Source organism: Stigmatopora argus, chromosome 17 (genome assembly GCF_051989625.1).
Source record: "Stigmatopora argus isolate UIUO_Sarg chromosome 17, RoL_Sarg_1.0, whole genome shotgun sequence".
Classification (NCBI taxonomy): Eukaryota; Metazoa; Chordata; class Actinopteri; order Syngnathiformes; family Syngnathidae; genus Stigmatopora; species Stigmatopora argus.
The window spans coordinates 5,463,716-5,491,010 of NC_135403.1; the positions used below are offsets into that span (position 1 = coordinate 5,463,716).

The window sequence follows — 27,295 nt, forward strand, 5'->3', positions numbered from 1 at the left end:
ATTCTCAGATATCAATCAAATACCACTACTGCAGACGATAGTATATTCACACACCATGTGAATTATGGTAGGTTAGGGGTGTGAAATCACACTATGAGGCTCACATTCAGAATTAAATAGTTACTTAGGACTATATAAAAAAATAAATACAAGCAGGCCAACCAAAGCACATGACAACTGCAGGACATGACTAGGTAAAAAGTAACTATTCTGTCATTACCATAAATTCAACCCAATTATATTCAGTGAAAATTTAGAAATCTTTTATAAAAAGTTGGTAATTTCAGCAGTTAAAAGAACTCTTTATATTCGTCAGTGTTGGGAAACTTGCTATATAATTACACCTAAAATGAGACATTAAGGGCTATGCTCAAGCAAAGAAACAGGATGCATTCTGTTTTGTATTTTTATTTGTTTTTAAGTTGCCATTACTAATCATTTGTCTTTCATTTTACTTTTATTCTGTTTTTAGTAGGCAAAAGCCTTGTCTCGCGTTCTGGGGAATTTAGTATACTATTCTCGGTCACACAGGGCCATCATGGATATGTGTCAAGTAAACGGTGTCATTTTTTTCATTCACAAGATAGGCACCCCAGAAATCTGCGATTTTACAATTTTCTTCCGCGGAAATCAAAACTGTCCAGAGAATACAGGGCGAGGTACAGACTATTTCATTTAACATGTAGTTCTCATCACCGGCGTTAGATTTTATGGTAAAATAGCACCTGCTATTTTAATAATGGTGTAGTCTCACTTAAAGTAGCTGGGAATTAAATGTCATGGCAAAATTCAAATACCAAACATTGCAAATGAAAAAAATCAGTCACAACATAAATCCTTAAATGCACAAATGTAAAATGACAACAGTATTATAGATGTATAGTGGAGTTGCAATAAAAGCATACTTACAATGATAGGTACACTTTGGTAGATCTCAATTTGTGAGCATTTCTGCTCAGAATTAGTCATCCTATACTGATTGTTGTATGACGTTGTGGCTCTGACATGAGTCAGTCAGACTCAAGTGTGTGCCTACTTCCTATATTGAAAAATATTTGCTTCTGAGAGGGCAAAACATTACCCCAAAAAACTATCAAGTTGTACTTAAAAAAAGAAAGTGTTCTTTAGTGCTGCACTACAAGTGGAAGTTGGAACCAATCCCAGTCAATTTGTGCAACTTTTGCAACTTACAGGTATACAGACAGACCCCCAGTCTGGCAAATGCTGTATATCTTAACAACTATTTCCTTTAAGTCACACCCAATCTGAAATTGCCTACTAGTTAAAAGCATGTTTCTAAAATCTGGTTTGCCTGGAGAAATCCCATGAAAAATTAACACAATGAATTGCAACCTGATCTTCAATACCAGAGGAGACGCTGCTGACCACTACTCGATATAAGTTTAAAAAAATAAAATAAATATGGTGGCCCGGTGGAGCTTGTGTGGGTTTTCTCTGGGTACTCCGAGTTCCTCCCACATCCCAAAAACATGCAGGGTAGGTTGGTTAAACACTCTAGTTAGCCCCTAGGTATGGTAGTCCCTCTCCTTTTCCCCTGCCATTGGTTGGACACCAGTTCAGGGTGTCCCCCACCTGGGGCCCATAGTAGGCTGGGACAGGCTCCAGCACCCCCTGGAATTGTTTCAATTCAAAGAAAAATATTAGATTAAATCAATGGGCAATGATAGCAAGATTTTACAGTGAATACATTTTTCGGTCTACCTGACATAACCAAAGTACAGCTTCGTTTCAATGTCCTTAAACGTGTTAGAGTAACATGTAATTTGTCAACATATTCTAATACAATCTGTCATGGAGCACCTGAAGAAGGATGCAAAGATAAGCAGTGGTATAAAAGAAATAATAGCACCGTGCCATCAGTTAGGCTGTGATCATTCACAGTCATATCACAGATGCTCTTATCTTTACTTAGGCTGGCAAGAATCCGAACAATAGGATAGCATCAATCAAGACGTCCGTAACAATTTACACATGAGCACACCGTTGATGGACAGGCAGGGATGTCAAATGCACATCACACGTTTGAGTTAATGTGCATTGAGAAGTTTAACTGCACACACGGCTCAACATTGACTTGGCGGTATAATGAGCTCCCAATGGGTGTAAGCACAACTAATCCTCTAGATCTGGTGTGATTAACATGGCATGACGCAACCATTAGACAGCAGACAGACACCACGCGTGTGCGCATTTAAGCAGACATGATCTAAAACATTGCTTTCAAATTCAAGGCTCTAGGGCCATGCCTTTGTGTGGCCCAAAAATGCAAATATTCAACTTTGTTTCGCACAAAACAGAAACGTGTAAATCTGCCATCGGTTGTAAAAGTAGTTGAATTTTTTTTCTAGCCATTTACCCTTTGAAAAAAAATTGAGTAGTTGTTGAAAAGAACAACTTTCCTGTTTTAATTTTAAAACTAAAAATAAGGTTGATCTAAATTGTAGGAGCTACAGTGTTTTAAGTTAAAAAAAAACAGAAGTCCTGTATATTTTTAAGGTAAATAGCATATCAATTATTATTGGTATCCTAAGCAGATATTTATGAATGTATGAAAGCATCTGGCCCTTTGGTGACCTCATTAGCAATATGCTGTACAAGAGTGAAGACTGTGTTCAGAAAAGTTACTTTAAACTAGAACAAAAAAAATCAAATTTAAATTGGGACAGATGAGCACGTTCCAAAGAGATACTGAAGGGTTTCCTTCATTCGGTGGTCCTATCAGAGCTCTGAACACATGTACATAGAAAACTCTTATTCGAACGTTACACTTGTGGCAGTTGTGTTAACCAATATTCTACCTAGGAATGAATTAAGCAGATCTACAGTCAAACAGTAAAAATAAAGGAACAACGTTGTAAAACTGCTTCACCATTCCTCACAACTGAAACCACAGCATTACATCCTATACTAAAGTGGTCAAATATTTAATGTCAAGTTCAGCAGTCAGTGCTTATCAAAATAATTCTAAAATGCTTATAACAATATTTTCCAAAAGGGAATGAAAACAGATCCAGCAAACTTTCTCATCTGAGATTGATTTAAAAAATTAGAACCTTTCCCTTGCTGTGCGTACAGTTGCCCAAGTAAGTTAGGATCCATGCCTTCACATAACAGGTAAAACTTTAAAATTGTAGAAGATGGGTGCGGGGAAACTTACACATAAACAACACAATGGAAAATAAATATTTTAAAACCAACTTTGTACCTGACATATAATGTAAGGATTTGTTCCATTGTTTTGGAGGAAGGCAATTTAATGCAAACATATAGCAAGTATGACATTTGGGCTGTTAGCATTAAACTGCCTCATTACCATCTGGTTCATGCTTATCTGCTCATACAGTGGGACTTAGTCAGATATTTGGAAGACTACGTTCAGAAGCAGAAAGTTTGGGACTTGGATGGTTTGTTCGCCATAGTATGCTGTGTATATACACGGACGCGCACACACACAAGCGTGAACAGGTATTACTTTCACAAGGTTAGCATCTATCGCCAGATGGGGAATGAATATGAGGCCCGATTTCTATTCCCATCACCTACACGTGCAAGAGAAAAAGGTTTTCATTAGTCACCTGATGCTGCTCATGCTGCCAGCCTCTGATCCCAACTTGCATCGCTCCAGCTGGGTGGCAACAATCTGACGCTCGGCCTCAAGTTCCCGGGTTAGACGTTCAAACTGCAGCTCCTGCAGAAGCAGAGGGGAGACAGCGCACTTTAGACAAAGCACAAGTACAAAAAGAGAAAAATGGAGGTTGTGGAGAGCATGTTTCTGGATTAGTGAACCTAACAACATAAGAGACAAAGAGAGAAAAGATATAAGGAAACAACCAATGCATACAGTAAAGCAACATTAATTCTGAGATAGACTTGCATTTATTGGTGATGCCTTAGTAGTGAATTGATATTTACACAAAATAGAAAAGTGCTCCCTGGCTAACCAGGTACCCAAGTGTTGCTGCCTTCATCCATATTTTAATAATACAACTGTCAATTTACTGATATCATTATACTGGCATGCTATAATTTTACTGGAAAGTATGCTAGTATGCAAAGTACTTAACTGTTTAAGCAAATGCAATGATGAAATATTTGCCTGAAGTTATGAAGACAGCACACAGAAATGCAACATCTGAAATGAGGTGTCATCATTTCTTTTCAATGAAATGTGATCAGGTGGGAGGTATTGTGATTGGTTGAAAATAGTCCAAATGCTGAAAAGCTCCTAATCCCTTTGTCAACACTGCCACTTGAATAGTTGAAGCGCCCTTCTTGCCAGTGACAAAAATAGCCTCAAATTCCTTCATGCATTGCACTATTAGAATTGAGCGCTAATTTTGCGTATAGATGACAGTTTACATAGAAAGGAACTGATCACAATATCACAAGATGGCGCCATCACGCGGAAGCCAGTGGCAGTAGCTCTGTCCACTCTTATTTGTTTTTCGTGTTTTACAGCCCTTCTATCTTTTTTAAATTACATTTTAATGTCTTAATAAATTCCATTTTACTTTACTTTGTACTTTCTACTTTTTACTTAATGTTTTTACAACGTTCTTGGTTTTGTTAGCCTAGCTTGTTTCTGCTTTCTGCTACTTCTTTTTTGGAACCATTCAGCCATGCCTACGCTGTCATACACATGGGACTAGCTGTTACCATACGCAGCAGAAGGAGCAACACCTCAATACCGCTGGAAATTCGGAGCTGGAAAAAAGTGCCGGGAGAAGAAGCAACGCTTCAGGCCAACCATTCCATCATGGGATAAGATGGAAGAGCTGTCGGCGCTTACCAGGCCGGAAACGGAGTCGAGGACTTCTAATCTGCTACTGTTGTCTTCAGCTCCAGACAACTGAGGAACTGTGCGGATAAACTTGGAAGAGTGACTCTGCATATGCTCTACCTCGGTCCCAGTCTGCAGAAGTTCCCCATCTTGTGGAAGACTTCCTGTGAGTGGTTCCAGTTTTATCCAACTTTACAACGTCTTTTTCTTGAGTCTGTATCCGTTTTTGCCACCGCAACCAAGATGGCACGGTTCAAGTGGCACCCGGTGGCAGTAGCCCCGTCCACTCTTGTTCGTTTTGTGTTTTTGCTGCTTTTCTGTCTTAATGATTTGATTTGGTGATTCTTAATGATCCCATTTACTTTTCTTTGCTTTGTACTTTGTGCTTTTGCTTTGTTGTTCTGCGGCCTTTGCGCCTGTACTGTCTAACTTGTAACTGTGTTTTTTTTTCTGTATCTGCATTCCCCCCCCCCCCCCCCCCCCTCCCCTTGCTACCGTCACAATGAAATTTCCCGAATACGGGATGAATAAAGTTCTCCAATCCAATCCAAACACGGCCATCCATGATCATAAAACATGAGCAAATCTATATTGTCATTTCTTACCACCTCAGTCAGAAAATAAGCATTATTCAGTTATGTTAGCTTATCACATTTTTAAAGAAATTTGGAACATACGGAAGAGAAAAGACGACGAAAAGGGAGCTAAACTGACCACATAGATTTTTTTAGTGCACCACCTTCCACAATACTGAAGACTTTTAACCCCTTTGAATAGTATTTTTCTCTCAAATAGCTGGTAAGGGAAGGTACTGACTGTGCTGCAGAGGTGGCATTTTGCCTAAACAAGGCCGCTGTGATGAAAGAATCTGCCTATTTATTGCAGCGTCCTTATTTATGTGTTTTTGCAACATTTTTGGTCTATTTCAAAGAAAATATAGTTTTACTGACTTGTGTGGCTGAAGAAAAAGAATCAATATCATGTGACTAATGTTAAATAATAAATATTTTTTTTGCTTATATTTCCACTGTTTTGATATGAGCACAAAAGAAAAAAAATGTGTTTCTAAAATATGTTTTAACACCCCTTCACTGGGCGCAGGGCCAAATCTAGATTTAGAAAAGTGGGGGAAATTACAAACCAAATCAGCTCAGCCTAATCTATTTCCCATTAAAATTCAACATTTCCCTGGCAAAACAAATTTTAATTTCATTAAAAGATTCCCAACTCTGTAGGGAAAAACCCCTCAATCTTACATTTGGGATAGATCCTATTTTTATCCTACAAATCAGTATTTATATTTTTGTGGTTTAAAACAAATCCATTTCTTACTAAGGTACCAAAACCACATTTTCTGTATGCTCTAATATGTATGCTATTTGTTACTTGGGCAATTTATTGACTAGTTAGTTTAGTAACAGTTGAGCAATGAATTAGATGGGACTCAAACCATGAAATGAGGATGTGCATAGCGTGCATTGTGGCATTCATAAGTGTTACATTCAGGTCAATCAGAGATGCATGGATCAATAAGTACAAGTAATGTACCACTCTTTTGAGTACAAAGAGCATTAAAGTGTGTGTATGCACGTGTGTGAGAGAGACGGAAAAAGAGGACATAGGTGGGAGTAGAATGAGAAGAACGAGTGTAAGGGAGGGAGAGCAAAAGGTAAGAGAGAGTTGTAAAGAGTGTATGTGCTGGTCTGATTGGTTTTCAAAGCCATTTGAAGCGCTGCAAGACTTGATCCCCCAGTCGCTACCGTGCGTCTCCAAGCTCAATCCCCTCAACTCCTCAACATTACAGCACAGTGCAATGCAATAAATCTCCCCCAACATTCTCAGTAAGCAGTTACTCATCAATATGCACACTTGCATTCCTTTGTTACATGCTTTCTGTATGCAAACAAGCAACCTCAAATGGAAAATATTACAGCAATTTTTAGCCAGCTAAGTTATTAAACACAATAAAAGCAAACCTTTAAAAATCTGACATTCTAAAGGTAAAATGGCACATTTTCATATATACCGGCAATTTCTACAATATAGTGAAAAATTTGATGGTTGGTAGAGGTACTTTTGTAAAAGGATTTTTTTTGTAAGGAGAGGTGCATTTTACATGTAAAAGCCCTCATCTTTTCCAAGGTGCCCAATGCTACCAACTAAATAAACTTTAAAAACCTTTAAAAATGATGAAAGTATACCAATGTGTATGAAATATGACAAATACGCACAAAAAGAAAGACAAAAAGAAAACCATTTATTAAGCCATGCCGCCTCATGGTGTACTACTGGTGGCAGTATGATTGTGAGTGCAGATGGTCGTTTGTCTGTATGCCCTACACTGACTAGCGACGAGTCTAGGGTGTAGTCTGCCTTTCGCCCGAAGACAGATGGCTGGGTTAAGCTCCAGCAACCCCGCAACCTTTGAGTGGTAAGGAAGATGAATGAATGAATTATTAAGCCATTAAAATGAATATTTTAATGCAAAATCATGTTCTATTGTAGTTGAAGGGTGTTAGTGAGAGAGGAGGAGGAAACTGGCAAACTGACAAAATGTACAAACACATGGAATTGTAAAATTAGAAATTCAAAAGAACTTAACTTTCTTTGTGCCCATGATGAAAAACGAAGAAAAGTTGCATTAAGCACAATAGGGAAAACTCACGAAACATGGAAGGGATATGAAAAGCATGGGGACGCAGCCAATGGGAAACCAGCAGGAGGGGTGGGAAACAGCCAATGGGAAGCCAGCGAGGTGTTGGGAGATAGCTTACGGGACACCAACTCTCTTGTGCCAAATTCAAAATGAAATACATGATACAGTAAGTGTATTTACGTTTCAAGGGATGGTTTTTTTAACAATCCTTTTATTCATTCATTCATTTTCTGAACTGCTTTATCCCTGAAGTGCTGGAGCCCATCCCAGGTGACTTCTGGCCAGAGACGGGGTACACCCTGAATCGGTGGCCAGCCAATCGCAGAGCACGAGGAGATGGACAACCATTCACATTCATACTCAAACCTAGGAGCAATTTAAAGTGTCCAATCAGCCTACCATGCAGGTTTTTGGAATGTGGGAGGAAACCGGAGTACCCAGAGAAAACCCACACAGCCCCAGGGAGAACATGCAAACTCCACACAGGTGGACCGACCTGGATTTGAACTCAGGACTGCAGAGCTGTGAGGCCAACGCACTAAACACTCACCCGCTGGGCCGCCTAGAATTTACAATCCGTAACTTGAATTTCTTTCATATTATGAGGGTTAGGCAAAATTTTCCCATAATGGTATATTTCTTGTAGAGTCATTCCTAAGTAGAGCTACTACTGTACCTGATGCATTGTATTAGGGGCCTAACATGGATGGACAGAGCGTAAGATAAAATATGACTCACGGGCAGCTTTGAATAGGATAAATAGAAGCCTTGCCCTCTCACTTTGTTAGTATAAAAATAAAAACAATGTGGCTCTTTCTTCACTGGAGACAAATGGTCCTGCTCACCAGCATAAAGACGCCGCGTGGCTTTCTGAGTGTGATGGTCTCTGTGTGTGTCTGAAGATAAGGCCCAATCATTATAAAGTGGCCCATGGGTAGCTATTAGCGGAGCTGTTTTTGGATGGGAGACAAAAGGCTATCAAACAGAGCTCTGACCTTCTCTTTGAGACGTGATGCTCCCTCTCGCAACCATTCCCTCTCCATCCTCAATCAGCAGTCGGAAAAATGAGGGGAAGGAAGGAGCGGGGAAAAGGACGCGTGAATACGAGCTGGTGAAAAGGTCATGCCGCTCTGCTTCGATGAATGCCGAACACAACCAACACCATAGACACACCCTGACACACACGTCACATTCCTTTTTTCAAGGGTTCAAATTGCAGAGACTTATTCATGCCCCTTCCTTTGAACTTGTCAGCACATTAATGAGTGCAAAGTTGAGCAGGGTGAGTGGGCCACACTACCTGGAGGGGCAGACAGTGGTTTGACTAAGGCAGGGGTGGGCAAACTCTTCCACAAAGGGCTGCAGTGTGTGTGGGCTTTCGTTCCAATCTATAAAGAGGAAACCTTTCCACAAATCTGGTATCTTAGAAGTGCAATTATTGGATTGCCGTCAGGTGCTTTTTGTTTCAGCAGAAACCCCATTGGTTAAACTGTCTGTGCGGGATCAGTTGGAACAAAAGCCTGAACCCAAAGTGGCCCTTGAGGACTGGTTTGCTCACCCCTGGACTAAGGTGATGAAAATCATATGAGAAGATGGCCACAGGGAGGAAACTTGATCCTTCCTGCTAAATATTAAAGATGGAGAGGGAAAGAAAAGAGTTGAGAAACAATGACCACATGACCTCTCGCTTTTTCTCTCTTGCTCTTTTAAGTCATCCTTACTGTTTGTCCAACATGTTTTTGTTTTTATTGTTGTTCTGCCTATTAATTTGTGCTCTTGTAATAAATAATCTTCCCCCTCTAATAATTGGGGAATCATTTATTATACAAAGGTCACTATTTGACATGTAATATTCATCTTTCCACCTTAACCAAAATTTTATACAAGAAAATAAGGATATTCTAGGAGTAGTATCAAGCCCGGCATTATAAAGGAGTTGTCAAAGTTGGTGGGAGGGTTCCTATTGGTCAGAGGAAAAATGTATTTATATTTTTAAAGTGATTGGTCAAAATATGATATTAATACAAGAATTCAAGAGATTTGAGAGGTTTTCTTAGTCAGCCCCATGGATTCCTTTGAGAGATTTCTGTCCCTGGGCATTGAAAATTAGTATAAATTTATGAATGCTAAACTTTTTGGAAAGTGATCAAATGACTACTGAAGTATTGGAGTCAAATAGACGTTTTATGAACACAATAAAGCATTAACAGTAACATTTACAAACTTGTCTGTTTGATAGGATCATTGTGTTTAATAACATAGTTGAACGCAAATGGGCCTACATGTAAGCAACTTTTGAATACTGATATTCAACTTGATAAAAACTAAAAAACTATGTTGGGTAGGCATAAAAAATTGTCTTAGCCTTCAATTAATGTTAGCTCCTTACTGTTGTGTTACAGAAGCAATGGCCGGATAAGAATTATATCAACCCAACAGGAACATAATCAAATAATACATTCTATCACTTGTACATTCGGAAAATAGATGGATGAAATGTGGATAACATCAGATTAATTCTGCAAGTTATTTTCAGCAGCTTCAAAAAAATTATTCTGTTTCAAGAAAACAGAGATTAAAGTCTTCCATCATCCTACTTTTTATTAAATATTGAAACAGCACTCATGAATTATCAAGATGTTTGAGAACCAACACCAGAACACCAAAAGCAGCTCCAACATCTTACACGTAACGTAAGCTTTCATCATACTTTTAATGAGAGTAAACTAGAATTGAGCCACAATGAAATAAGCAACTAAAATCGAACCCATTCCCATCAAGGGGAAATTGAGCATCTCACGAATGCTTCTATAAGCCCTTCACCATTCCCAGCTGCTAGAATTTATCAGGCACACCTGACGTTACAGCATCTCAAACTTTCTGGAGTACAAAGCAGTAAAATTATTCTTGACAGGAGAGCTGAAATTGATTTTTTTAATATCTATATATGAACTAAGCGACTTTGAGCTTGTGAGTGGACACAGCGATGTGTACAAATGGCGGCTTTGCAAAAATACTCGCCGAGAACCCTGTCAGTTATGTTTGGGGGGTATCTGTTGCTTATTTAACTTAGAGCACATGTTTGAAATAGATGGAGCTTCATCACATTTTGGAAGGATTATGCTACATGCATTTCTACTGAAGTTTCCTAAAATGTATCATGCAAAGAAGACTCACTCACATACACACACACACAGAGGACCAAACCCAAGCATCCAAAGTGGTTATGCTTACCCCTCCCTTCTATGTTTGGACGCCATGTATGTGGGCTTTCTGAAAATTAATTGGAACAAATGAGGGCACTGGTTCAGAAGTGTTAGCGTTCACTTTACCAGAAAAGAGTGTCTTCTCTCTTTATTTTGAATCTTTATATGAATGTTTAAAGGGCAAACATGACAATTTAGTACGCATTTGTTTTTCAAGTTTACAGAATGAATCGCATAGTAATAAATGTTGGAGGGTCGTTACTCAAAAAGGTGATGTATTTCATATTATGTTACTGTAAAGTTTCCTTTTCGTAATGCCTTTATTACTCCCAGCAGAAAGTAATTTGTTATATTCCTACTTACATTATTTGTTACATGTTGTTCCCACTTTAATATTGCCTGAGCTGACTGATTTTTGAAAACTTTGAACAAAAGAAAACATTTTGGGATGAAAAGAATAATATCTTGCCTACCCTGTTTCACCCTTTGCAGATTAGCACAACCTGGATGAATGAGAATCTACACAGACACACCTTTTAGATACATCAAGTTGGACTACACGTTTAAAAAGCCAGAGTTTTGAGATGTAAGACTGTCAGCAGCTGGCCCATAACAGTTTTATATGCATTATAAATATTCAACACACAAACACACCAATACTCTGTTAGATCCCCCCTCATTAAATTATTTAGGAGCTCAGTGGGCAAAATGAACACATCTCTCTTTGTCTCTGATTTTGTTCTGACTGCTCTCATACATGGTCCTGTCTCCTTTTCCATGAAGTACAAATTATGTCCACATGTGTACAGTTGAACGCTTTTGTGAGGGTAAATAGTAGATTTGAGTCTTTAAAAAAAGACATGTAGACTCAGCTTGGAATGGAAATACAGTGGTACCTCGAGATACGAGCTTAATCTGTTCCGGAACTGAGCTCGTATGACGAGATTCTCGTAACTCGAGCGGACGTTTTCCATTGAAATGAATGGAAAACAAATTAATTCGTTCCAGCCCTCTGAAAAAACACCAAAAACAGGATATTGGATTGGGAAAAATGTTTTATTTCTTCTAATTCGCCATCTATTAACAAAGTAACACAGAACTAGTGGTTTAATAGTAATAAAATGTGTTTAATCTAACTAAAATTGGGCAGATTTCGCCGACGGGAGACAGAGACGTTTGGGGGCGTGGGGGGGTGTTCGTTTTTTTTCCACGACAACGCACTCGTAAACGGAACAAACAAATTTAAATTAACTTGGATTAATATATACAGACACTCAAACATACGTTTAATGTAACTTTACACAAAACTGAATTCTAATTTTGTTGTAATCTTTTGTTACCTTTGTTTTCCGGGTTGGCGGTTTTCCACGCCTCCACCCTCGTGTTCGCTATCGATGGACTGTTTGCTGTTGTATTGCCTTCAAAATATTCCCAAAATGATGCACACAAATGTCCTCACAATAGGATAACGCACGACCACTTGCCAACGAGAAATAGTCTTTAAAGAACGATCGCGGGAGCTTCTTTCCTTAGAAAGAATAACAGGAAATACAATAGTTGAGCTTAGCCACATATTGATTGTGGGTAATGAAGTTTTATTCTGAGAAAGGTTGCCATTGCCTATGGGTGTTGTGTGCACGAGTATACTTCATTACCCAGAAAGCCCTCTTTTTGCCCGCGCATGCGCGTTGTGCGTTTCCTGGTCTTAGGAGAAACTCGTCTGAATTAATCGTTCCGTGCTCGTAAATATTGTTATACACGAAAGATATGCAAAAAAGACCTGGCTTGGTCGCATCACGAAATTTTGATCGCATGACGGGCGAATTATTCGATCGACATTTCCGCCGTAAGACGAGAATTTTGTATGACGAGCGGTCGTATGACGAGGTACCACCGTACTGTGATCTTAATATGCCTTTAAGCATAAAAAGGGATTTTTAAAAATATTTATTGTATTAAGTCAATAAAGGCTCAGAGAAAAGGGATTAGAATGCAATTCTTGCAATCTGGGAAAAAACATTGGTTGTAAAAGAGTAAGAGTAAAGCCATTCAAAGTGGCTGCTTAGTTTAATCCCATGTCAAAATTAATGCTTTAATGCATAACAAGAATATGGAAAAAATGTGCTCAGAATTATAATTGATTTAAATTATAGTATACAGTAAATACCAAGCACTTCTTTCCTGTATAATCGTGATCAGCTATTCAATTTTGCTGCAAACCTGTAGTAGGTTAAAATGACCTCTTTGGATGCACCTATGCGACACAGAAAATCACAGTCATTAACTATTGTTAATGTTCAATACATTATATTGTATCTACTGCACTTGTTACATGTACATGTAAACATAAGGGACTTTTAAATGGGCGCGCAATAAATGATCAGCAACTAATATTCACGCCATTTACCTTGTGCGTTCATCTGCCAAATAGCTTTTGCATGCGTGATTAAATAAGTGCATTGGTGAGGTGCTTTAGTGATTAACTCATCTGTGATTATCTGTCTCTGGCAACTGATTATATGGATTTTACATGCAGGTCACCTAACTCGGATCTCAAAAGTCTTTCTCTCGGACAGAAAGTTGTAAAGTATTTCAATTCTGATAGACTGTAATTACTGCTCGTAGGTTTAAGGTGACTATTCAGTTTATACACAAAAAATGCACAAACTCCTAACTTTGATGCGGGCAGTCTGGGTTCGATTCCCACTTGGATGACAGTGTGATTCTGAGAGTGAGTGATCGTCTGGCTTTCTGTGTGCCTTACGACTGACTGGCGACCAGTCTAGGGTGTAGTCTGCCTTTTGCCCAAAGACAGCTTGGTTAGGCTCCAGCAAGCCCCGCAAGCCTTTTGAGAATGGGCGGTATTGAAGATGAATGAATGAATAAATAAATCCAGTAGAAGTGTTTATTGTCTACTGGCCTATTGGACATTTTCAAAGGGCATCATGTCGAATGCTATCTAATTTAATGTTTGGAATTGATGGGTAATAAGTCTGCTGGTTTGTTTTTAACATAAAAATTAGCTCATTATAGTAAATCATATCATTTGTCTTCCATGACCATGTTAAATTAGCAAAAGATGATGTGAAAGGTATTTAACTGCCTGATAGCACATATTGATTCAATTAAATTCTTTATATGGAGCAAGAAACTGAGCAGTATTGAAAAGAAGAACAGTACTGTCCATCGATAAAAACGATAGTAAGGTCATCCCAAGGTCAAAACTCTTCAGGTATTTGATCAATGAAATTGTGTTTTGAAAGGTACGAGAAATCTCTACACTGGATTAAGGGGGAATCGATCGCGGTCTATTGCCCTTGGTCAATCGGGGGGAAATCACCGGCAGATCTACATCTATAGTGTTTCACGACAGCGTTACGGTTCATGCTCCCCGAATATGGATTCGGCCGCAGACAAAATGTCATTTGGAAAATGTCAACGCCTAAATGCCATTGCGGCTCTGTATGTGTCCAAATTTGTGTCTAGGGGAGTGTGGCTGTGGGGGTGATCTCTCATACAATCACATGTACAGATAGCAGCACCCAGTGATGCATCCAGAATACGGCTATCATTTCTGCAGAAATGATTGGCTGCCAAGGACAGAAGGAACGGAGTGTCCAGATAGCAAAGGGGTCTCAGTGAGAACTTTAATTAAAGAAGAATTAGCCAGTTCGAAGAGTAGAAAGAAATTTAGTTTTATTTTGCAGATTTAAAAAAAATGTACGGGTAACCCTAGGAATGGACAATAGGGTACGTGTTTAGGGCAGTATGGTAAGAGCAGAAGAGGCATGTAAAAAGAAATGTTGACTGGTGTGGAAGTTAGGATGGGCAAGTATGAAATGAAATGTATTGTATATTAAGGTAGGTAGGTTGCTAAATTGGGGAGTTAGGAAAGGCCAGCGATGCATAAGTAGACAAATATATGTAGCATGAGATGAGATAGATAAGTTGACAGGGGAAAGTAATGTATGAGGGTGTTGAAAAAGATATAAGAAGGTATGTCGGCAGTAAAGATGGGCATATTACTAGTTGTAAGGTATTTAGTGGGTAACTAGGTAACCAGATGTTTAGATAAATGACTGACAGGTAAGAAAGTTTTGAAAGCGAGCTGGTCGAATACATGTTGTCTGGATGGGTGGGTAAGTCAGATATATTGAGGTATACTGAGATTGTTGTTAACATGGCCAACAATTTCCATTGCCAAAATGGCAGCAATGAACAGTTTGCACAAAGCATGGCAACGACAACCATAATAGTGCCATCACACTGGCTATACTACATAATTATACTGAATTGAGTGGCGTGAAAGAGAGCATGTAAACAGTTCCCAACTCGCTTTATGTGCAAGTAGTAGGAAATTATGGTACATTCTACTGGTACTACTACTTCCCTATGTAAAAGCCAAAACAAATTTGATCAACTGGAATTGAGAGAAATTTTGTGGCACTTTATACACAGAAGGCAAGAAACAGTGCATGGCTTGGTGGCTGCTGGAAGACATGATACAATCAGGGAGTCACCCAAAAAATCCTGAACATAACAGGAAACAATAAATAATCCTACAGTCCTTCATCTCTATGCTCTGATGTCACAGGACACTCTAGTTGCCCAAAAGGTCATTCATCCTCTGGTAATCAAAAGCACTCTTCTTGACTGATTAGCAATGCCCATGAAAACCACTGCCTGCAAATGCACTAAAGTAAACATACTGTATGGAAATGAAAATACTTTCTCAGCAAAAAAGTAATAAAATGATGGCTATTGAGTGGACTCTAAGCAGCAAATATGCAGTTTGAGAATGCTTGAAGGCTGCAATTAACTTGTGTCTAATATAAAAGCAGGACTTCAAAAATATATTTTGTAAAGAGATTCAAAGAGACAAGCCAATGGCAAACTTCACTGGTAATGTGTCCTTAAGGCTGTGGAGATTGAGAACACACTCCAAAACTAACACGGCTCTGTTTGCTTTGAAAAGAAGAGGTCAAAGACAATGCAGGTTTAGAGTTGATCGTGTTAGTGCATGTATCTGTATAAATCTCAAGGTAACTGTTAGCTTGCGACCGCTTTGCCCTCTGAGACACCCTGCCTTTGGCGAAACTTCCAATTGTGAGCATTTACTCTATCTGCTGTATGTTAAACTACTGCATATTTGCTTTGTGAGACAAGACGGGCCATGTTGGTAAGTCTCCGCTCATGTGTGCTAGAGATATTATGCAGGTCCCCAAATCTAAACAAGAGCGACAGCTATGACAATGGTAGAATTGCAGACAGGCCCTTCGGCGCAGCTTTCTATGATCGGTAAAGGGCTTAACAAGCATCCCTGCCAGCTCCTTTCTTTACAGTTCATTCACATTCATTCAAATAAAGCATTCATGATTCACAAACAGGGCTTTCTGAATGCATGTGTGTGGCCAACTCACCATAAAGCAAATCATCATAATAGTAAATGCAAACAGATCAGAACAGTCTTTACCTGCAGATTCTGAAAAACAGCTAAATTTCGGCAATTACCACCATGTCCTGAGCAAACAAATAAATAAAGACTCCCCCTCATGTGTAGATGACATTGATTGTAAATGATCATAATAGTTTTAAATATTCGCCATATCTTACAGTTAACAATTTAATTTGTAATAAACACACTGGAAAATATCATGTCACTTTAATTGCCATATTTCTCATATGACAACACAGAGGATGAGAAAAAATAGAATTCATGCAATATCACTAGACATTCATCTGAAAAAAAGATTTGACTAATCAACAATTAATGATTGTAAAATTAATCAACAATTGACATTGATATTCAATTAATAATTTACAGAATTGTTCAGATTAGTTTAGATTGATATTCAACTAATGATTTACCGAATAGTTTCTATATAAAAAAAACCTGTTCTCTTAGCCTTATTACTGAAAATATTTCTGATTTCTGCAGTCATCAATGATAGAAGACTGACTTCTTTTGTTAATTCTTAGATTTGTAATTAAACAATTATATATACACACATATATATACACATGTATATATACACGTGTATATATATACACATACATACATACATACATACATACACATATATATATATATATATATATATATATATATATATATATATATATATATATATATATATATATATATATATATATATATATATACATACACACACACACATACATGTATGTTTTATGGTTCGAGAGCTTAGTACTGTCAGAGCACCAGGAATTGCACACAGTGTATTATTAACAAAGTCAACCTAAACGAAATTGACCCTAACAGTGTAAAATCATGTTCCATTTAATGTTTCCTAATCGTAGATCAAAAGCTTTAAACAATAGTAAAATTGCTGTTGTTAACTTGAATGGATAAATGTTTGCGAAACACAGACGTTGTTGATGCTCAAAATTGAATAGTCTTTGAAATGCAACTGAGTAAACAAAATTAATGCCCTCAAATACATACATACACAGCATTGCTTTTCATAAACTATATGTACGCACTATATAATGTACAACAGTTGATGATAGTGCCGGCCTTTGAACGACGCATCTCATTAGCAGGTTGTATCCACAAACAGATTTAATCTCTAAAGGCAAATAGAAATCTGGCGACTGTGCAGTAATTGGCAAAAGAGAGGCTGTCGCCAAGTGGAAAGAAAACACTGTAACCATTTCATCTCATTAGAGAGCGAGAGTGCGAGAGAGAGAGAGAGAACAAATTGAAGAGATATTTTGACGAGAATGCCAGAAGAGAGGCTGGATCTGAACTGGGGGAAGGCTGGAAAGATAAGATAATGAAGAGAAAATGTGTATGCAAATTAATGGCGTACACAAAATCACAGACACAATCTGATGACAGCCTGTATGCATGATGGAAGTGCTGTATGGCATTTTGAATTAAGCAGTGGATGTTCACGACTGAACTGATTTTAACATACGTGTTCATTCCTTATCTTTGTTGTGGGCATCCAAAACCTCCAAAGAAAAGCCTTTATTTAATTACCTTACAATCATAGAAACCAAAGCTAAGTATGTTTCACTCTCTTACGAAATTAATAGAATTTATATTGATGTTCATAACATTAGATAACAATCGTCGCTGAAGGGGGGTTACTTTTCGTCACAGCATGTGACTAAGTTTAATTGTATTATCATACATTGTTAACCACATTTTGCTTTTAATTACAATTCTTTGGCTGAATCATTTATTGCAGCTTGGCAAGTTCGGCTGTGCACTCCCTTGTTGTTTGGCACATGTCAATCAGACCTTTAATTATATAACACTTTTCATGCACTATTTTTTTGTTTTTACATTGATGCATACATCGTGGTCTGTGTTTTGGGTTCAGATCATTCTTGTTTGGTCCTGTCATGTTTGTGGGAGTGATTTGGTTTCATTCAGTTTTGTGTATCAGTGTGTCTCATCCTTGTGATCCTCAATTCATTTCAGATGTTGTTGCCTGCCTGTTGTTGTTGTTTTGACCAGTCAGCTCATGTTACAATCTCCCACTACCCCCAGTGTAGCGGTTAATTCACTCCTGACTTTGGTGTGGGCTTCATAGGATCATTTCCCGCTCATTGGCGCCATTTTTTGTGCAAATGGTTGTCTGTCCCTGAATGTGTGCCCTACCAATGCCTGGCGACCAGTTTAGAGTGTAGTCGGCTTTCCGCCGAAGTCAGCTGGGATATAAGATCCAGTGCTCTGCAACCCTAAACAGGATAAGCGGAGTTGCAAATGTATGAATAAATGGATCTACAAATACCGTATTTTTGGGAAGTTTTTTTTAAATTATTATTATTCATTTTGGCGTTAACTTACACAATGGTGCAACTTAATGTGAAACATTACATTTTGGTTTTATACTATGGTACTCACAAGAGACTGAGGGATAATTTGCTCTTTAATTTTGTTAGCAGAAGAATAGGCTAACATTTACCACCACAAAAAATGACAAATGACGTCTTGAACTGAAATGACATACACAGTCACCGTGTCATAACAAAACTAAAATTATCACATGACAACAAACTAGATAGCATAACTGGCAAGTAAGGAAACAATTTGAATATTACCTAAAAAATAAAAAGCAGCACAGAAAATTAAGTTTGAACATTATTAATCCTTAACGTCACAATGCATACTAAATATTTTTTAACCTGGTGTGTTATAATAGAAATATAGCAATAAAGCATGATCAAATTAAATTTGATTAGTCACATTGAGGGTTTTATAATAGATATAATTCATAACCATTGTTAAAATGTGCATGATATATTATTCATTCATTTATCATCTGAATGACGCATCCTCACAAGGGTTGGAGGGGTTGCTGGAGCCTATCCTAGCAGACTTCAGGTGAAAGGCAGACTAGAACCCAGACTGGTCGCCATTCACACGCCCAATTATATCGCCACCAAGCAGGAATCGATCCCATGCTTGCCCTCACCAAAGACAGGTGAGTGAACCACTACACCATCAGTTGGAGATCATATTTTAATGATGATTAATAATCTTCAAATATTTGAAAACAATTCAATGAGTCTGACATTATTCGTAAACCAGAGTAAACAGAGTTTCATGTGCAATACAAGTAAGGATAAGCGGAATACAAAACATATAGATTGATGGAAAATAGATGTTTTGGTTATTTAGAAAATTGCCATGAATTAGCATCAGTCAAATTCTATTTTTGCTTTGCAAGACTGTATATCGCTCCAGTGTATCCTCGGTTTTATTTGGCATATACGTGTCTGCGTGCGGGTGTGTGTGTGTATGTGTTTCTGTGTGCTTTTGAATGAGAAGAATTTCTTATCTGTCAAGTCATCTCATCCCTCCTGGCAATGCATCATTAGGCAAAAACATGACTCTGCCCCCCCTCCAGGCTCCACACCTATACTGAATTATAGGACAGCTGGGGAAATAATGTGGGAAGAAAAAATGAGGTAGGGAGGGAGAGAATATGGTTGGAAACATGCCTTGTGTGAATAAGAAGATATCATATGGGCTTTATGAAGCGAAATGCAGGGAAGTGAAGGGGAAGAAATAAGATTAGAATAACTAAACTCTAATGTCTGTGTAAAGGCATGGTTTTTAACAAATTTTACATTTAACTTTTATTAGAGTCCAGTATCAGTGTCGACAGTGTCTACAGAAGTGAAGTGTGCAGTAGGACTGACAGAAGGGTTTTGGTGGTAAATGGGATTGTACCAGGTCAGCTGCGAGCCACTTTTTGTTTGCCATGGTGATGGACAGACTGATTGATGAAGTGAGACAGGAAGCTCCTTGGATATGATGTTTGGAGATGATATTGATATCTGCATTGAGATCAGAGAGCAGGTAGAGGAGAACTTAGAGGAGTAGAGATCTGCTCTAGAAAAAAATGAGTATTGAAGGTGAGAAGGAACAGAATGTGTCGGTGTAAATGAGAAAACCGCAAGGGGAACAGCCATGTTACAAGGACTACATGTTAAGAAGGTAGAGAACTTCAAGTATCTAGGGTCAACAGTGCAGGCTGATGGAGAATGTGGGAAGGAAGTGAAGAACTGTGTGCAGGCAGGTTTCAACAGCTGGAAGAAAGTATCAGGTGTGGTATATGATAAGAGAGTCTCAGCGACAATGAAAGGAAAGGCCTACAGCAGTGGTCCCCAATCTACACCAGTCCATGAGTCCCCTGGTGCCAGTCCGTCAGAGAAATAGATATTAAGGCTTTTAATCTCACCCTCCTACTTGAAATGAGAAAAGTTGTTATAATGATAATAATAATAATAATAATAAATAATTGCTATTATATTTGAGACTTGGGTTTTTTTGCCGTCGTGGACCTCGTTTGTGCACCCTGCACAATGTTGTCTTAAGTTGTCACCCTCCCCATTAGCCGATCCGCGAGAAAATAGAAAGAGATTTACCGGTCCGCGGTGAGAAAAAGGTTGGGGACCGCCTGTCTCCAGGATAATGGGGAGGCCAGCTATGATGTATGGCTTGGAGACAGTAGCTCTAAGGAAAAGACAGGAGGTGGACCTAAAGGACGCGGATGAGGTTCTCATTAGGAGTGACCAGGTGGAATGGGATTAGAAATGAGACAATAATTGGGATAGGGAAGATTAAACATCTTGGAGAGAAGGTCAGCGAGACCAGACTTCGATGGTTTGGACATGTCCAGAGAGAGATAGGGACTACACATGGGTGCAGTGAGGGAGGACATGAAAGTGGCTGATGTAAGGGAGGATGATGCACAGGACAGGGTGAAGTGGAAAAAGTTTATTGTTGTAGCCACCCCTCATCAGACAAGCCAATGTGTAGTAGTATAGTCTAGTTGTAGAATGCAATCATAATGGAAATACTATACACACAGTAGCATTTTGACCTTTTGTTGTATTGTAATGTAACGTTTTTCAATTATAGTGTACTGTATACAGAGAGTGCCACACAGAGTTGTGTAAATGCTTAATGTTGGTGGGCAAGCGGGTGTATTCAAGACAGCTTCAGTATGAGTCAGAGAGTATTTAAAAGTGTTTTGTTGGCTGATTTAACCTGCAGGAATATACTACAGTTGGTTTAATGTGCATTGCTGCCAAGAAGGACAAAAATCCTCTGTGTGTCTCGTTTTTGGAAAGGCACCAAGGACTGACTCATTTGACTGTGCCAAGAATCACTGCTGTCACCGGCAATCAGGACCACAACTAAACCATCTCACGGCCCACAATGTCTGAGAAAAGGAGTTACCCGGAGTACCCGGAGGACACCCACGGAGGCCCGGGGAGAACATGCAAACTCCACACAGGTGGACGTGACCTGAATTGAACCCAGGACCCCAAAGCCGTGAGGCTGCCGTGCATCATTTCTTTTAAATTGTTTTCTTTTTTTAAACGTGCCGATTCAGTTAGTGGGGAAAACAAGTAAAGAGGGAAAAAAAGGCTCCAGCAGGATTTTGAACAACTTTTCAACCTTCACTAACAAAGTGAAAGAAACACCGGGAATTATTCCACCCCACATAACTAGGTCTGTACAGGTTTGCAAACACTATGAATTCCCACCTTGCAGAACACGCTGTTGCGTTGAGCCTGGAATGAGGATAAGCTTCTCTCATTGACAAGGTTGTCCAAACATTATCTGGCTGTCCTAATAGCCCACAATGCAGGATGTTTTCTGTGGCTGGAAGTACCACAGATGTTTTAGTGTTCCCCATGAATTCACTGCTTGAGCTGTCCATTGTTAGTGGTTATTGATAACTGAAAAGCATCCTTCATTGCGTGAATTTTAGACTAAAGCAGAATCATCCCCACATCCAAACAGCCATAGCATCAACAAAAACAATTAAATGCAGACTTGATTTTCCTCACATTTAAAAAAAACAAAACCTCAGGATCATGCAATCAATATTGAGAATAATGGGTTAAAATCCAAACTGAAAATGACTTGAGGCAGTAATTAACATTGGTCTTGTTAAAGTCCTTGTTAAAATCACGTAGATATCACAGCAATGACCAATATGTTGACCACATTAAATAAAAGGCTCTGGCCTGAAAAAAAAATATGTACCTGATCAAGACAGTCTTTTTTTTAAAAGTAATGCCCATGAAGTTGTGTAACTCGACTAACATTTACTTTTTAACTCTGAGTAAATTTGCATAAAGTCAAGCAAAACATCATACTACCTTGCAAGACCTAAGTTCATCTGGAATGGCTCCATTAAAACAGTCAAATTATTGAAATAGACTTTATATTGCTTTTACACAGACACTCGAGTCTTTGGAGTGACTGCTTGCACATCAAGTGTGAAATTGAACAACCAAGTAATCTGTTAAGTGCTTATTTCCGACAGTGAGTAAGCCAATCCATTGCAGGTGTCCATATCATTTACATAATCACTGACACACAATCAATTCCTCTCACCATGACTTGGTGGTCAAGTTCCTAATATGTCATTGATGAAAGATGTACACATCAGGATTGGACCATACCGAGATGTCGAGACCATTTGCCAAGTTGGCAAAGACTTGTTTTAACCAACATATTCAGTATTTACTTCATATAACCATGACATATGTGTTGGTTTTTGGCGTATGTGTGTGCATAGTTCGACCTGTTTATTGACCAAAGGCCAATTCTTACTTATGCTGATTCAAACCAGTAAATGTTCATATTTATTCATATTTTCTTTTATATGTCAAAAACTAAACAATAACTGCATGTAAAATACCCACCAACAGTTAGGTTTTACATGTAAATTATATCTTATTACATTCATGTCATAAATTTGTTCAGGGAAAACGAATACTAACGCGGCAATATTAAAACCATAGTGATGTGCATGACCTACACATACAAGCATGTTTCACTGAGTGAAGAGGAAGGCAAGATATGTGTTGAAGAGGACCGTGAGGTGTCGTTGAAGGGTAGCGTACAAAAAATGCCAATGCTGGATAGAATGTGTCCCCTAGATTTGTCATGTGACACCATCCCTTATACTCAGCAGTTTAAAATGCTGAGCTCGCTTTATCCTCTCCACAATACACAGATACAAACTGACCATGAAATCCTATAAAATGCTCATGATACATCTAGCAACTGGCAAAATTGATACTTTCATTAAACCAAAATCTCACCAGTTCCAATGTACCCGCAGGCCAGAATAAACGGGCTGTGCAGCGAGCAGATGCTAAGACACGTGTGCAACAATCACAACAAATGTGATGTAAACCACAGTGCACATGTGCAGTTCCATTTCTGTATTTAATCTAGCCTGAGGCGACCTGAGCATGCAAAGCAGCATATATTACTGTGGCTCTTTCCCTAAACACAAATTAAATATTTCTTATGTGGAAAAAAATAACAACTGGGAAACTAAAAACAAGCTAACAAAATCATTACTCTCTTAACTGGCTCACTTTACAATGTAATCCAGAAAAAGTGGACATCATCAGGCAAAGAATGTCAACACATCACCTTTGTGATTTAGGGAACTTGTTTTACGGCGTCTCATACGTCAAGAGACTGGCCGTTAGTTATTAGAGTATGTTAGTTATCGATCTGTGCTGTCAGACGATTAGTGGAAAATTATGGCTGGGGAATGAGCTTCTCAGTTCAAAACAGATTCCTCACAGCTTTAGGTCCGCTAACAAAACAAATACCACAGAATTCCCAGATAAAAATACTGTATTTTGAAGACTACAAGTCGTAGCAGCCAAAGAATACACATGAAGAGAACTTTAGCCTAAAAAAGAACCCTGACAAGATCAAGCGGTGTTGAAAATGAATGATTGTTAGTAAATATAAGCAGAAGTGACAATTATTTAAAATAGGAATAACAAAAATAATACCATTGCCATCCCAAAAGGAGAGTATTTTTTTCCTTTCTAATTACTGTAAATGAAGTCTTAACACAAAGAGCCCAAATACAAGGAGTATGCATTACTAATATGAATTACAGAATGATGGATAATGGAAACTTAAAATGCATGAAAGCGCTCCAGTTCACTGCCAGGCCTGTTTTGGCATATTTTAAGTGGCAGGAAAGGAACTCAAAGATAATCATATACTGTGATCCTTCACCACTTGGCGGCTTCAGTACATCACAATTTTTTTATATTAAGTATAAAAAAAAAAAGTTCTTCGGCACTGAATGTAGTGGCAGTCAGCACTGAAGAAGTCATGTATATATATGTATGTATATATGTGTATATATATATATATATATATATATATATATATATATATATATATACACACACACATATGTGTGTATATACATATATATACATATACACATATATATATATATATATACACACATATATATACATATACACACATATATATATATATACATACACATATACATATATATATACACATATACACACACCATATAGCAGTTCAGAAAATGAATGACATTTACATTGTTGTTTGGACATAGTATAGCCTTTTTGCCAAGCAAACTGCTGTGACAGCTTACTCAAACTGCTTGCACATGGGTTTATATTCTACATAGTTATCATTTGCAATAGATATTATAATTTCCGAATTAAAGTATTATTAGAGGCTTGACTATGATTGCCCACAGTTCTGCTTTTCACACTTATCTTCCCAATCCCATGTTACTGGAGGTGCCACAAGCAGCATCCATTCAGCCTGCTGTTATCTAATAGAGAGCTGGGCAGAAAGCATTGTAGCGTTTTGGCATTTGTTGCAAAGCAAGGGAAGAGGGCATGAGGGACAGACGTGTGAGTGAGCGATAGCATGGATAATAAAAGGCATATGGATATCTCATTTGAGTGAATCCAAGTATCCTAAAATTAGCAACCGTGACAACCTGTTCCAATACCTTCTCTTTTTGAGACCGCAGTCTTTCTATCCAATATTATTTCTACATATAGTGACTTTCTATTTTTGTCACTTCAGTCTTCTTATAAATCATTTTTGAACTTCCTGCCACCTTAGACCCACGTTTCCTTTCATCCGTCCACTCATTTTGAGTCTCTTCTTTCTCTTTCACACGTAGCAACCTTCCATCAGAGCTTTTTTCATACCACCGGAGGCCTTTGACGTGTGTGCGTGTGGGTGTGTGTGTATGTTCAACACCACTCAGGGGAGAATCATGAGCGATAAAAGTCAGTATTCATTGGGGTGTGACAAGGAAGGCGAGGAAGTGAGGAAGATGACATGCAACAGATCTGCTTTTACACGCACACAGATGACTGTATTAGCACCGCCTTGAACTCAAGTCCCTCAAACTCAAAGCTAAAGGATAAAAGGAAGGACAGAAATGTCAAGTCTTTGGTAACAAATTTTATCCAGGTATTATAGCAACGTGTAAGCTCAAAGCACAGTCAAGTAAGGCAAGAGGAACAAACAAACCCAAAATAATAAAGAAAAAAAATAAGTTTGGACCTGCTGTCCTACACAATCACATTGCCTGTGTGGCTGATTAAGATGTAGAGTGACATTTTGTACCATCTGGTGGTTTACCTGCAGCCTCTTGAGCCTACATGCCAAACACTCACTCCTCCACAGTCACTCTGCCATCAGCTCATCTTCCTCACTTGCACAATAACAGGATTCCCCTTGTGTTCCCTTACATTAGTCACGTTTCAGAGTATCTCAATTGTGTTTTACTATGTCAAATGTTTAACAAAATGCTTTTTTCCATATTTATTAGCACCACCATAAGCAGTGGGACACTTATTTCTAAGTATAATGTGCCCTCTGTCGAGTTAATGTAATTTGAGTGACACTTGAGCCGTTTTTAATAATGTCCTCAATGAAAATTAGATCTGTCTACAACAGAAGTGTTTTGAATGCAATGCTGAGACATTTTATTTTTAAAATTGTACTATCAGAGAAGCCGCCACGAGGTGTAGAGGTTCACTCTGAATGTATTGAGTTGATGTTCTTTTTTTAAATTAAGCAACAACTTTAGAGTGGGCATATACTGTACTTACAGTGCAGGAACACAAACACTCAGTCCTTTCAAATGTAGCTTAGCACCAATTTTGACAGGAACACCTAGGCCATCCACATTAGGAGCTACCACACAGGGACACGGACCCATGCTCTCCGAAGTGGAGAAAAAGCTGTGCAGACATTTCTCATGATTTATCATAAGGAGGAATTGTGGCTGGGCACTCACAATTCTCCTGACAAAAATGTTGTGCACAATACAACCCGTAGTTCAACACAGCCAGCCATTTGGAGTTCTTGAAGACAACCAATACCTCTTTGCAAGAACACCATAACAAGTGCCCTTTACACCTCTTCCTTTGCCATGCAAAGCTTTGTGGTAAAAACTCTCAAGTGTCATTTAACATCCAAAGGTTTGCTGGAACATTCAGCAACTTTGTTCACTGTGGTGACCATGACAGACACGGAGTTGTACCAGATGGCTTTCTTTCATGGTGATGAAACAGATGTCCATCATGAGTTGTACCGACTCACAAAGATGACTATGAAACTTGCCAAGATGAGAAAAGTTTGAATAATATTTGAACAATTAAGTTTTGCTGAGTTTCTAGATCAGAACTTGGATGGTGGGCCATTTTCTTAATTTACACAATAGCTTCACAAATAACATTTTGTTTTGTCACATCATTAAGCTGCACTTTAAATTACAAAAAAAATGTTATCGCAAGGAATGATGATGATAACAGAACCAGGACAGAAAATTTTGGGTAATTTCTACAAGGGCACTCCGTTTCATTAAACATCGTTTCCTACCATGGTTAAAATAGGAAAAAACCCTGGAGCAACTGACAATCAAAACTGAACAAGCAGTTGTTTCATAACCTCTCTAATCTTTTTGACACTTAAAATATCTCTCACCAAAAATAAGTGTTAAAAATATATGCAGTTTAAATGTGTTATTTTGTACTAGGGAAGAAAAGCAAATAAAGGCCAGAATTTCTAGAAATGGGCTACTCATAGACCAGACAATATTAAAAAGGTGGTATGGTGTTGTAGCCAATCCAATTTGTGTATTCCAGATTGCCTGCCCCAACTCAGGAAACTGGTAGTACCCATTGTTCAATGCACCTGTGGTCGAGTTTATCTGTGCGCGGGTTTAACTGACGTCAAAGTCATTACAGGGATAGCGCATTTATAAGTGGTGGCTGAAGCCCTGTCAAGTTGTTACT

At 38.4% G+C, this 27,295-nt stretch overlaps 1 protein-coding gene across 1 annotated transcript in view; it reads right to left on the bottom strand.

The window, feature by feature from the left end:
* ctnnd2a (catenin (cadherin-associated protein), delta 2a) overlaps positions 1 to 27,295 on the bottom strand; it is a 227,923-nt gene that overhangs the window by 152,236 nt on the left and 48,392 nt on the right. The window contains exon 3 of the mRNA XM_077624096.1: positions 3,597 to 3,709. Within this exon, the coding sequence (XP_077480222.1) occupies positions 3,597 to 3,709 (113 nt within the window). The remainder of the gene's footprint in view (positions 1 to 3,596; positions 3,710 to 27,295) is intronic.